We start from the raw sequence: 14,315 nt of genomic DNA, 5'->3' as shown, positions 1-14,315 counted from the left end.
CACTTTGTGAGTAATCATTGTCTAATGGGTTTTCACGTAGTCGGTGTAATATACACACATAAACCTATATGCTTCTTCTAATGCACACACACTTAAAAGGCATCTGTGTCTTTCTGCATGTTGCTTTATTTTCACACCAGAGCTTCCTTTTGCTTTTTTCTACATAACTATTCCAATGACAGCCAAATTTATACTCACGCAGTATATATATCAAAAAAAGAAAACTAGTTTGTTGTAGAACACAAGGGATGGGAAACTTGGAGATACAAACATTTCATTGTCACATTAAGAGGCCAAATTGTAACGACATATGTGTAAAAGGTTAAATATCTCTCATACATTCATGCAAATTTTAATTAAATGTTCTATTTAGTTCAGCCTAGTTCAAACATTTCCCTTCTATCACATGTGAAATCTATATTTATTTTCATAAACAGGCTCGTCACTCACCGAGAATGTGGATGGAGCAACATGTTGGGGAGTGGACTGCCCACAGCAGCTTCAGACTTTTCTGAATTTAACATTAATGAAATATTTTTCCCTACAGATTCATCAAGAAATTATTATTATAATCGTTTTTCCATTCGCTAAAATGTTGCAGTGCTTACAGACTTGAAAGATCCTCAGGGGAGACTCTTGTTTATAATCTTACAAGAGAAAAGGAAAAACACGTTATGTCAACTGTATTTTCAAGTTGAACTGGAAACGGAATCACTGCAAGTCGGCACATGTAATATTAACATCATCGCTCCCTGTTGCGTGAAAAAAAAAGATTAAAAAAAAGTCTCAGTTCCTTTTTGAATGCCTGGTGTAAATCCCCCCCGAACAATGTCAGCAGCTTGTTTCTACCTAAGGAGGACCAGTACATGTCTCTCTGGCGCTCTCGCTCGCTCTCCCTCTCTATAGGTGGACTATTACAGTGGTTTAAAACGGCTGTCTTTGGCTTGGGAACAATTTTGCACTCTTAAGCTGCATACAAGTCAGATCCTGTCAGTGGGTTAGTTTTGTTCAAAGGACCAATTAGTGGGTCCTACCTTAGCCTGCAGCTAAAAGGCCTAATGGTGGGGGCATCCACCTGAGAGGTGCAGAGCTCTCCCCACTGGGCTTTAATTTGAGAGAGGGGTGGGTGGCAGCTTCTGAGGCTTTTACCATTACACAGGACTTCATTGTGGCTGCTGACCGTTTGATCTTAAAATAATTTACTTAATGATCTCACCACGGGAGCAATTGGTGCTGCTCGATTAGTCTGCAAGGTCTAATGGACATGGGAAAGAAAGAGGAGGAGGAAGGGAAGGCGGGCGGGGGAGAGCGGAGGAAGGGTGCGCACGGTAAGAACTAAATGAATCTGCTGTGCAACCTTGGAGGGGGGGGGTTCTACTTTTTTTTTTTTTTTTTTTTTTTTGCATAAATCCAGAGGTGAAATTCTTACAGTGTCCAGAGAAATTAATAAGCTGTAACAGTTTGCAAAAGTTTAAGCAGCAATTTGTAATTGATGTAATTATGACATTTTTACATGCAAAAAAACGACTACAAGCTTTCACATGTTTAAAACAATTTGAGTGCAAATCGTCATAATTTTAAACAATTTATGTTTGTAATTTAGCCTCAATCTGTAAAACATAGCAACAAATTAAAGGTATTTAATATTGTGACATAAAATCCAAATCAATGTTTCACAAAGTGGCAAATGAATATTGAACGATATTTCCATCTATATAACTGGTATTTGTTTTCAAAGCATTCCTCATTTCTGAAGATACATTTCAATGACTATCATTCTGATGCAATGTTTTTCTTAATCATTAACAATTTCCTGTTCACCATTTATTGAGGAAATCGTTATTGTTCCTAAATCCTCTCAAAGAAAACGTCGAGGTTACAATAAAAACAATCATTTCATGTCAGTTTGTGACATCAGGAAGAGGCCAGATGACAAAGAGAAACATAACATTCACAATTAAGATTTGTGTGGCTGAAAACCCAATTCACAGCAGTTTCATGGATTCTCTGTGAAGAGTTGAAAAGGTCACTCCACCTCCAGCACAATCAGCTACATAACTGAAAGGCCTTTCTGACCTCTGCACCAAGATAACAAGTTAAAGTAAGAGGATGGGGGATGGTGATGGGGTTTAATGCAGCCATTAGGAGATAAGGCAGTAGCAGTCAGGTAAGTTGTTTGCAGTTTTGCAGCAGAAATCCCTCTGGCAAAGCGAAGAAAACCGGAAAAGGGAGGGTGGATGATTAACACAGATCACTATTATTAAATCATGCGGGAAGATTGTTAGTGCACATGAAGTTGTCTGCGACTTGTCACGACAGAATCTGGATCCCTGGCAGGAAGAACCTGAATAAATCTCTGAATGGAATTTCTTTATGATGGGAAGATACAGCGCAATTAGTGTCATCGCATTTAATGATGATCTACATCTGTTTCTCTTGTCAACATCATAACCTTATTCAGAGAAGCGCAAGATTATAGTAATAGTCTGCAGTTCCCTCGGCCTATGGAGATTGGCACTGATTCCAAGTTTATTTTCATACCGCATGCTAAATCTCCCAAAGACTGATATAAAAGAAATGCAGCATTGCTGGACTACTGCAGTGCAAATTGTCACACAAGCAATCATTAGTCTGACAGCAGCACCAGTGGGGAGTAATCTACATTCCTCCTCTTTTTTCTTTTTTTTTTTTTTTTTTCCTCTTTAGTCCCCATCCAACACCACTGTAACTTTAAAATAAACCCTTAACGTTGTGACGCTTTGCATTACAAAACGGACGAGCTCCCAAAACTTTAATTAAAATCAAATAAAGTAGAATGATGTGATGGCCCCGGGGACGACAAACACTTGAGCATTCACTCAGGGCAATTCAGTTTGCAGTCTTGATTTTATGTCGGGACTTTTACTTTGGCATGAGCAAAGGTCGACCTCTTCACCTTTAAAGTGGGCATTTACTACACGGTCAACAATGCGGTATTTAACAAACACTGCAGCTCGTGCCAATTACTTGAGCTGGTTGTTGTTTTATTTAAATTTATTTTTGAGAGTTTATAGCATGTTTATTTTTCTCCACATTTGATTTGCATCAAAATCATAGTTTCTTAACCTGTTTCATTCAATCCACACCAAAATAAACGACACTGCATCCTGACAATGATCTACTGTGATACTGTACCTCCGCTCGAAGAAAACATACATGATGTTTGTATAATAGGCGTCAGACTGTACGGCCTCAGATGAATTTTAAGCATTTATTGACCCACCCACCCCCCACTGAATCGCAGTAATCCCTGAGCGGCTCCCTGCCAGAGACCACGAGGTGTGCATATTAAAAGTTTCTACCGAGGCTCCACAACACCTGTGATCCCCTCACCATTGAGCCTTGCACCACACCAACATAAATCACGGCCTGTGAGTGGAATATCTCACGGAGAGCCAGCTCTCCGCAGCTCGTGCTGGGATTAGGAAATCAAAAGGGCACGCGCTCTGCAAATGCTACACAAGGCCCCGAGGAAGCCGGAGTGTTGAGAAACAGCCAAGGAGGCTCACTCGGCTCTGTCATTTATAATGGTGCCGGACTGACAGAAGCCCCTGGGACGTCACCGCGACAAACCCCAAACCACTGACTGAGTGCGCCATCCAAACAAGTACAAATTATGGTCCAAACGAAGCGGAAGAGCTGCTGCAAATTGCAGAAAGCGTTCTCCTGTGTCTTCATTATCTTGTTTGGTTTTTTAGATGAATGTGTTTTCAACAGCATGTGGGGCTGATGATCAGTGTTAGAGTTACCTGCTTGGCACAACAAGTAGAAATCACTACAACACGATGTACGCAAAAATAACTTTGGAGCATATGGATGTCTGTTTTTCATGTAAGAAGAGCTATAATCTCACTCCAACAGGTGTATGTGTGATTACCGCTGCACAGAGGACGTCTGTGATTTGCCCTTCTGATAGTCCATTATGCAGTCTGGAGAAGGGAAACTGTACTGTGAGAAATTCAAGTATTTGATATGCAAAAATGCTCTCTGTGTATCCTTGGCCTGTGTTAGTCAAAACATTGATGAGATTAATTTGCATTTATGGAGTGAATGATTACACAAGTACACTATATGAGGAATAAAGGGCCCAGCTCAGGTTAAGGCTGATTGACAGCCGCATTGTCTGCTGGGGCTTCACTTCATTTTGAGAAGCCCAAAGTGACCCCATGCATTATGGCCATTGGGGGCAGTGCCAGTCTCTCAGGATGCTGATTAAGTGGGATAAACCAGCCTCTCAGACACAAGTGGCCCGGCCATCCTCAGGGGAGCCCTACCCAACCGCCTGGACCCAGATTCACCCCGCTCTGCAGACATGCACAGATGCCACAGACATGAGCACTAAAAAGATCCCTATCTGTATAGCCCCTGCTGTAATATATTTTTTTTATTATAGTGGAGTTTAACAGGTATCCTCACACTGAAGGTCCACAGCTTATAGGTCAGAGTTTTGTCCATATAAACAAGTTAAAGCAGCATAGCTTTTAATGAAAGCCTAATACATGGCATATGCTCTAATACCTATGTGTGTGTGGACTGTCTGAACAATGGGGTTTGTACGACGATTGTAAGGTAATGGGGGCCCTTAAAGCTTTTGTTTCTCGGCCGGAGAACACTTAAAACAAGCCTTTCAAGATAAACGGCCTGCTGTTGCGCTGAGGCTTCCCGGGTCCCCCAGGACCACATATCCATCACCAGATACCCTCGGGTGTGGTGGGCTAACAAATTTGTTCATTCCGGTACTTACATAACACCCGAAGAGCTTTAGTAGCACTATCCGGTAGGATTTGGAGTGAGATCCTTCTGTCAGGGCGAGAGGCGCGCAGCAGTCCCACTTTTTTAACATTCATTACCGGGGCGTTGATTCACTACGGGGCAAAAGCAGAACACGTGCGCAGACTGTTATTTGCCGTCTGAACTACCTGATCGCGCCTGTCTTCCCGGAGACGGGTGGAGGAATAACTTGCGACGGGATGATTGACAAGATATTATTATTTAGTCAATGCGATCAATTATTATATGGACGGGAGGTCAGCAAAACAACAGGCGCACGCTGCGCGCGCCCGTCCCGACACGTTTGTGTTTTTAAAATATGGGTTGCGAATTAATATCTGGACATTTATCAACCTAAAACATGCCACTTTCAGACTATTATGTCAAACAAATGTAATTTTCCACTTTGAAATTTAGTGCGTAAATCTGTCTTATCTATCTATCTATCTATCTATCTATCTATCTATATATCTATCTATCTATCCATGATATTAGATTAGATTATTTAAATACCTTTCCATGTCGTTTCAAACTGTTTCCCATGTTGGTAAACTCAGGTCTCCTGGTTCTGCATCAAGCTCAGTGAAAAGAGAAAGGCCAGTGCCCTCTACAGGACGCTCTGGGGAGTGTCACTGCAAACACAACAACTTCTAAACCTTCAATAACATGACTTTTAGGTTTATTTTGAACTGCTGAAAAAGAAAAAAATCATTTAGCAGTTAATTTCTTATGTGTTCATCCAACAATTAAAATCAAAAAACATTTTTTTAATCCTCTGGTCTGAAATCTGGGATGCTGGTTGTGTGCTCTCTGATGTTATTCACACAAATCAAAGAAAACATGGAGATGTTTGATCAGTCCAGATTTAGCCCAGTCCTGTAGAGGGCGACGTTAAGATGTGGAGCGTCTGGAGGGTCAGATGTTTGATGCCCACAGCTGGTGTCCTGTATTGATATTATACACTGGAAGATTTATGCACATCCAGAGCTCCATTGAAGATATGCTTACAATGGCATTTACTGAAAGCAAAATCTCTGTGAGCAGCTTCAAATAGCTGAAAATTGTTGTCAGGTTAGTGTGAACCTTTAATAAATTCAGAAATTTTATTGACTGGCTATATACAGTATTATATCACATGCAACATGTATCTTCTTAGAGAACCTGCAATTTGTTAACTTCAGTATTATGTATATAATGATAAATTAAATTATATGCCATTTTATATGTCATTTCCGTAATGTATTTTCTTAAAAGGTGAAAGTTGAACAATCATATCTGAAACAGACATGTGATTGCACATTTCACTGACGTTCTTTCATGGCCACCGCAGCGGCTCACGTTATCCACGTGTTTAATATGGAGAAGATTAGACATCAGTTGTTAATCATGCAGCTTTTGAAGGTCCAAAGACAAACGGTGGCATGTCATATAAAAAGAGAGCTCTATAATGAAGTCACATTAGCAGACCAGTTCAGGTTACGCACAGCAACAGAACACCAGTTTTGGAAACAGGTGAAAGTGAAAAATCAAAGTGTTGACAGTGAAGTTGCGGCACAGGCTGGCAGACTGCGCAACAAGCACTGGATAGAGATATTTGGGAGGCTAACTCAGCAGAGTAACAAGCCTTGGCAGGAAAATTGTTGAGGTGGCAGGTACAGTGCCAGGCCTGAGCAGCATTGTTTCCTAAGGAATCGGTTTTTGTTTGCTTGAGAGAATACAGCTGGCCCCAGTTTATACTGCGGCTCCGGGATCAGAGGCAGATCTTCTAGAGTGCGTTGATGCTTCGGCTCCGCCACCATGAAGGAATAAGTAACTGTACATGGATATGATTGCAACATGTTGACTTTTGTATTCCTTCCTTTTGGTGATAAATGCTCACATCCTGTTTGAGGAAATTCGAGTTTTCTGGTCTTTAGCAGACTGAGTGACTCATGTTCTCAACCATGTTAACATCTGTGCTGATTTTCACTGTGAAATGTGCGTGTGGATTACATCAGAAGCCATCTCCATCTTAACTGCTTGAATGCATTGCTTCCAACTTGTTATTAGCACCATGGCAACAGGCGGGCAATCTCGCTCCCGTAGGTGGTCTCGTCATTGTTAGTGATGAGGTCCAAAACGGTAGAGCCACCTGCAAATTTGACTTTACTTGAGTTGATTTCATTCATTGTAAAACATAAACATAAATCAGTTCAAAAGTACAGAACAATATTTTCAGTTGCTTGAATGAAAGAGAGCAGGAGGAAGATTAGACTTGTCTGCTCTGCCCCTTTATCTCATATTATCACTCTTCAATCTTAAAAAACAAACAGCTAATAACAAAAAAAAAGAAAAAAAAACATTCATTGAGCATAGTGAATAAACAACAAATAGCAAAATAACTCAAGTCTGAGTGGCCTGCACTGAAACACTCACTTTTTAACAGTTTTGTTTCAGATTACAGTGATTCTTTGTGTTTTGGTTTTATTTATTTACGTGTTTTGAATCTGGCTTGTGAGTTGCATTCTTTATATTCCTTATCTGTACTGTTCCATAACTGGACCCCTTGTACTGAAATGCAGCATTTCCTCACTTTGGTCCTGAATTTTAGTCTTGTGAAGACCCTTTCACGTTATAGTTACTTTGTTTTTTTTAAGATCTGTTCTGACCATTGAAGGGTAAAGTTTTCTTTCTGAGCTTTATATCTTTATACATAATTTGCAGCATACTATAATTTGCTATTTCATGAAATTTCAGACATTTTAACTAGCTAAATAATTGGTTTGTTGGATCTCTGTATATTTAAAGATATTTAAAGACTGACTATTCTAATGGCTCTTTTTTGTAGCATGACTGATGTTAGTTGAAAGTCCAACACAGCAGGTCCGGCATGGAACAAATTGAAAAACATGAATATGCCATCCAACAAGACCTTATATAACTTAGATTTGATATTTTCACTTTGTGTGGTTTTGTGTGTGATTTCCAGTTCAAGTTCTCATCCACCATGACACCCAAAAGTTTAGTTTCCCTCAATCAATTTCATTACCATCTGTTTTAACTGAACCTTCAGTGTTCATCCTTCTGTTGTTGAATATAACGAAATGTGTTTTTCCCAGATTTAGTGAAAAATTCTTTAGATTTGGATACAGAAATAAAGTCATTGGTATATAAATTAAAATCTGAAGAGTTTGTCTCACTTTCCTTTTCCTTTCCCTCAATCAACAGAAAGAAGTCTGTTTACAGGATGACAAAGTGTTATCAATGCTGTAGTCAAGTTGCCTTTTGTGTGTTGTACACTTTAGAAATACTAAACTTCAACCAGCCACAAATAGATCAAGATACCAGTCACCTAATTGAATCACAAAACCACCCAAAAGTGCAGTTTGCTTTTTATTTGGAGCCATTTCACAACCACAAGCCCCATAGGCTGCTGTGAAGTGGGGTGCTGTAAAATTCCTTATAAATGGCAGTTGCTGGGTAAACTGCAGTGGTGCCAGGACAACAGAGCAGCCACACACACGTCCTACATATTTTATTATAGCCTTCACTCTAACACACATTCCTGCTGTCCATTCCTGCCATAAAAGTGGACCACAGAGTTCCACAGATTTAAACCAGGGATGTTTGCAGTTGCCTGGGTGCCTGTATCATGAAAATGGCACATTTTTACTTACCTACCCAAGTGAATCATGTCACCATACAACAAACTATATAGGATTTTCCTGTTGACCAAAATTATGCTCGTGTATAGGATACAATAAATGAAATACAAATAAAACCACAGTAGAAGGACAGATTGGATTTGTTAGAGTGGAACACGTCATCTTGATTTATACTCCAAGCAAAAATCCACATGTTGTATATCCTCGTCACTGAATAACAACATTGAACAGGATTAGGTGGAGTCGCTCCTGCTCAATTACAGCAAATATCAATATGTGACAAAAATGCCAAGCAGGTTAGTTTTAAAAAATAGAAAATGAAGACTGTCCATGCTTAAACAACAGTCCCATAAAATATCCAGCTCATATAGTGTCTGTGATTATCCCTGCAGATGCATCACTAACAAACCAGTCCAAAACACAGCGTATACAGTCTTGTCAGCGTGCGTCATGCTGAGTTTTGATGCTTCTTTGTTAGACCACTGAAAAGAGAGCAGCATACACAAGCAAGGTTTTTATGATGATCCATGCTCAGGGCTTTCCAGCAGCACACCGTAGTCATTGCAAGGGTTTTGATAAGTTTTGATTAACCTTTAACCTTTAACCGTTAACTTTAAGGTTTCAGTATAAGAACAATTTTAATGATAGCTACCGGTGCAAAATCAAGTGAAATATCTTGAGAAACTTCTCTTATAAATGTTTATGTGTGTACCTGCATTATGCGTGTTTTTACAATCTCACCCTGACAGCATGGCTTTCAGGTTAGTTTGGCAGCGTCTCAGATTGCCCAGTGTGGCTCTGTTGTGGCCACTGCTCTGAGCAAATTTGCTAAAAAAAAATAAATAAATATGATAATAAATATGCACTATGGTGCAGTGTAGTGCTCTCACCTCACAGTGACAATGTCTGAATTCAGATACCAAGGTCTTCATGTTTGGAGTTTGAATGTGTCTCCCTGTGTGGGAATGGGTTTTGGTCCAAAAACAATCGTCTCTGTGTGTTTGCTCCGTGATGGACTGCAATGAACTGTCCAGGATGTGTTCTGCCCTGGGATTGGCTCCGGCACCCTGCGACCCCGAACAGGAATAAGTAGTGTAGAAAATAAATGGATGGATTCTTTAAAATTTTGACAGTTTGCTTGGTGATTTGGCGGGCCAGTTTGGAGCCTCTTACGGGCTGATTGTGGCACACGGTCCTTATGTTGGACAACACTGCTGTCTTGTCTTCATTCCAGTTCTTTCACATACTGTACAAACGGGGTCAGGAAAAGTAAAAACAATGAACATATGTCAGTTTTAAACCTAATTGACTCATTTGTTTATTAAAAACAGCCCCCATTCAGATACTTCACAAGTGGGACATGCATGTGATACAGTGACAAAGATATAATACTCGATGAATTAATTACGTAATTAAAGTAGTTGCATTAAAACTTTGACTAAAACTGTAAGTAAAAGTGATTATAAATGATATTTGGGGGAGGAAGCCCCACCCGGTGGGGATTTTGTTGTCTGTTGCTTGACAACCGAATGCGGAACCGCCCCCTGGACTGGAGCGGCTCCGGCAAATCTTTTATCAGACTTAAAAAAATAAAAAAAAGAAAACACTCCGGCGCAAAAGGAATCTACAGACAGGTACCTGTCGCTGCATTTTCCTTTTCTGTTTATTTTTCTTTTTTTCCTCCAGCGTTTCCTGAGGGCAGTGAACGCGTCATGGTGGCAGAGCCGTCATGTCGGACGAGGAGGACAGCGAGCCCTGCTTTCTGGAGGACGTCCGGGTGAAGTTTGTGGAGGAGAAAGTTTGTGAGCTGCTGAGACTGCAGCGTCCGACATGGGAGAAGAGTGCCGTCAGCGAGGAGTTTCAGACACCCCTGAGAGACTTCTTGGAAAAAGAAGCAGTGATATTTTTCTCCTCATCCAAAAAAGAGTCTCTGCTTGCTTCTGTTGAGGTAACATTCTATCAGTCCCGCATTACCTTTTGTTTTTCCTTTTAACCTAAGTAAACATAAACATAAACACGTGCATTGTGTATGGCCTATCTGTAATGAAACTCTCCCATATTATTTCAAATGCAGGTGCCATCTGTTGCTTCACAGAGGCAACTGTATATCCTGAAGAAGAGAGTTGTTCCCATCAACCATGAAAACTACAGAGAGCTTCTACTTTTTGGCCTGGTGTCTGCACCCCCTCTGCAGCAGCTGTCATGCACAGTGGAACAGGTGATGGGCACATCCTCACTCGGATGCCTGCATTACAAATATATGTGTTGTTTACATTGATCTTGCATTGTGTGTTTTCCAAGGTATGGGTTCCTCTGTTATCGAACTATAACAACCAGCAGATGTGGCCAAATCTGCTGTCTGCAGACATCATCCGTCATGTCGAGAGCATATGCAGCAAGACGTCAGTCGTACGAGGACAGGTTTTCGGGGAAACCATCCTCCCTCTCCCAGCTGCATCAGATTGGATGGAAAAATCACATCATGCATTAGAAACGTAAGACTTCTCATAGTGTACTTGTGGCTTTTTAAAACTGTGCTGTTTAAGTGTTAAACTCAGCTTTTTTTTTTTCTTTACCCACTCAGGTGTGAACACTATGATCGGACGTTGGCCCATACCATAGAAACCCAAGTCATCAACTGGACAAATCTCATCCAGAAGATCCTAAAGGAGGATCCATCAGACCTCCTGCTGACAGGCTGTAATCCGGGGCCCAGTGCAGAGCTGAAATTTTGGGCTTCCAGAAAGACCAACATAGGAAGCATTTACTGCCAGGTAAGCCATTCCCTTCTGCTTGTTCATTTTTTATTCACTTTCATGGCAAACTTCTGTAAAGTGTCTGAACCTTTCGTTTGTAGCTTCAGAGTCCTGCTGTTCAAATGATGGCGAAGATGTTAGAGGTCATGAATAGCAGCTACAGTCCAACAATTGGGACCCTCAATGAAAATGTGTTTAATGGTAAGTATGACATCTGTCTGTTTTTAAATAACACTTTGTGTCCCACGTATGTTGCTTAATCTTTTTTAATACACAGCACACTTCTTCCTTATTGCCTTTATATTTTATTAATCGTTATGTGAAAAAAGCACTTGAGGAGGCCCGGGATATTGACATCCACCTGCAGCCGCTACAAGCACAGCTTTCTCAGCTGGAGAGGGAAGGATTTCCCTCAATGGAAACCAACACACCTGCTCTTTTCCACTTGCTGTTCCTCCTCTGGACCAACTGCCAGGCTTATCAAAGGCCGGCTCGCATTGTGGTGCTTCTGCAGGAGCTTTGCAACATGTTTATTGAACAGGTAATGAATAATCATCACCTGAAAATCTTGTAAGGGTCGTCAAATGTTGTTTTGTGTTTCGATTACAGAAATATTTGTGTTTGTCTCCAGCAAATGTCCATTTATGTTTTTGACAGTCTGCTTGAGCAAATGTATCGATATAAAATCTGTCTACCCTGTAGGCTTCTGCGTATCTGTCTGATGACCTGCTGCTCAGAGACGATTCAAAGGAAAGTCTACAAATGGTGGAGCGAGTGATAAAAGTCTTCAGATGTTTTCAAGACAGCTACCAGACCCAGAGGGAGAAGCTGGCAAACCAAGTGAAGCATGCACCCTGGGATTTTCCTTCTGCCATGATCTTTTCACGTTTCAACCAGTTCTTGAAACGTTTGCTGCAGCTGGAGGTCAGGACAGTTTGTATTACTATTTTTTAAAGCAGTTTTGTCTTATGTGATTTCTTTTTTATGGGGTTTTTGCAATGCTTACATTGCAGGACTTGTTTAAAACCGTACTGTACTTTGAGCGCCTGGAGAAGCTTGAATTTGGTGGAATCAAAGGGAAACTCCACAGTGAGCAAGCTGCTAAGATGAACAAGGAGTTCAGTGACCACTGCCACGCACTGAAGCAAAGTAAAAATAATGCACTCGACCTTAACTCTCAGGTGTGTCACATTTTTATTTTAGTAATCACGTTGCTTATGAATGACATTTCATCAAAGATATTCCTGTTTCACGACAGCTGTCTTTCATTAAATTATGTTTAACTTTTTTTTTTTGTCATCAGGATTTTGAAAATGAGTTTCTGGATTTCAAGAGAAGGGTTGTGGACCTTGATTTCCGCCTCGCCAACCTTCTGTGCTTGGTTTTTAATGATTGCTCAGGACTGGAATCAGCTTTGAAAGTGAGTTGGAGCACATCCTAGTTTGGTGTTTATTAGCACTTTTGATGAACGGAATAATGAGTGAGACTCGGACTTATTTTGGGTGGGCGGGGCTTGTTTCAGACGCTAATTATTTTTGGACCATTTCTGGAGAAGAGAGAAATCCAACAGATATTCAGCCCCAACTTCATTCTGCTTCAGCATCATTTCCAAGAGGAGTTGGACCAGTGCAAACATCTGTTCAAATCCCAGCTTGAGCAGGTATAACCGAAAATGCAAAATGCATCAAATGCAAAAAAATGAGTGAATTTTGTTGTTGTAAATAATTTTCGTTTTGTCACTTTATCTACAGAAGGAAAGTGGTGTGATGAAGAATATGACTCACACCTCTGGAGCTTTGAAATGGGCAAAAATGCTGAGAGATCGCCTGCAGTCATCATGGGAAAAGCTGAGATTGCTGCTTGACATGTCCGTAAATGAAGAAGTTGTCTAAAAACAATATTTCAGCCAACTTGAAAGGCCTACGTAATTGTTACATAGAGAATATATTAATTTTCAGCAAATGCATCCATTCTTTCTAGGCCTGCAGAAGGTGTGGAGATGGTGAATGTGAACCACACCCACACAGAGATGTTGAATCTCCTGGACCAGTATGAGGAGGACGTCTATGCTGATTGGTGTAAAGGTTTGGACCAAGCCTGTCTGATCAACCTTAATCAACCCCTGATCTGCAGAACATCCCCATCTGGATTGATCTCAGTCAACTTCAACCCGAAGGTAACTAATGTATTGCAACAGGACTGCAAGCTAAATTTATATTAAATATTAATAAATTACATTAATAAAGATTAATTGCATAAATTCAGGTGAAGTAACAGTTGCTGCTGCAATTCCAGTTTTATTTTTCCTTTTTTTTCTTTGAGGTTTTTGCTGTCAGTACAAATTGTTTTCCCAGCATTTCACTAACTTTTAAGTGTAAATTACTATTTCCTTTACTTCTCAGCTCACTGAGGTCTTGAAAGACATCAAGTATATTCAGATGTTCAGGCAGATTAACATCCCTGCAGCTGCTCTGACTGTTTTTGACAAGCGTGACATGCTCACGAAGGTAAGAAACAAACATTTCGCCCTGCTAGACTCAAACCCAGCAGTCAGGGTGAAACATGTCGTTTATTTTTTTTTTCTCTCCACACTTGCGATTTCCAGTATGTGAGCAATCTGCAGCTGGTGGTAGAATGGTACAACAGGCTAAAACAGAGAGTGTTAGAGGTCGAGCTTCCCCTCATCAGAGCTGAGCTGCAGTCCGTCGACGTGCAGCTCGCCAGAGCAGAGACCGAGCTCACGTGGCAGCACCGGGACTGCTGGAGCTTCATCAGCACCGTCAAACTGCTTGTCCAGGACCTCGCGTGCCGTGTTGGCAACGCCAAGGAAAACTGTGAGGCCATCCAGTCCGTGATAAAGCAGTGGAGCAAACAGGTCTTGTTCTCCAGAAAGGAAAACAAGAAAGGCTCGCTCATACAGCTGGAAGAGAAGGACGACTCTGTAAACAGGAAGTACAGCTCCATGCAGAAAGATGGAGGCTTGATACACCAACTGGTTCAGGTGTGTATGGCTGTATGTATGATCATGAATGAGTTTTTTAATGAAAGAGCTGTAATGCAGTGCACTTAAAATCATGTATCACTGTTCTTTTCTCAAGCTATTGTA

At 40.8% G+C, this 14,315-nt stretch overlaps 1 protein-coding gene across 1 annotated transcript in view; it reads left to right on the top strand.

Annotated features, from left to right (window-relative positions):
* The first annotated feature begins 10,182 nt into the window (after positions 1-10,182).
* The window catches only part of LOC115396345 (dynein heavy chain 11, axonemal), a 34,163-nt gene continuing 30,030 nt past the window's right edge, over positions 10,183-14,315 (top strand). Inside the window, 14 exon segments of the mRNA XM_030102184.1 lie at positions 10,183-10,401; positions 10,528-10,671; positions 10,755-10,948; positions 11,038-11,227; positions 11,311-11,410; positions 11,539-11,750; positions 11,912-12,133; positions 12,223-12,390; positions 12,513-12,629; positions 12,732-12,869; positions 12,961-13,076; positions 13,190-13,385; positions 13,612-13,716; positions 13,815-14,210. Of these exon segments, the coding sequence (XP_029958044.1) occupies positions 10,183-10,401; positions 10,528-10,671; positions 10,755-10,948; positions 11,038-11,227; positions 11,311-11,410; positions 11,539-11,750; positions 11,912-12,133; positions 12,223-12,390; positions 12,513-12,629; positions 12,732-12,869; positions 12,961-13,076; positions 13,190-13,385; positions 13,612-13,716; positions 13,815-14,210 (2,517 nt within the window).

The sequence above is a fragment of the Salarias fasciatus genome, chromosome 11 (genome assembly GCF_902148845.1).
Source record: "Salarias fasciatus chromosome 11, fSalaFa1.1, whole genome shotgun sequence".
Lineage (NCBI taxonomy): Eukaryota > Metazoa > Chordata > Actinopteri > Blenniiformes > Blenniidae > Salarias > Salarias fasciatus.
The sequence above is the reverse complement of the archived record's forward strand: the minus strand, read 5'-3'. Positions and strand labels throughout refer to the sequence as shown.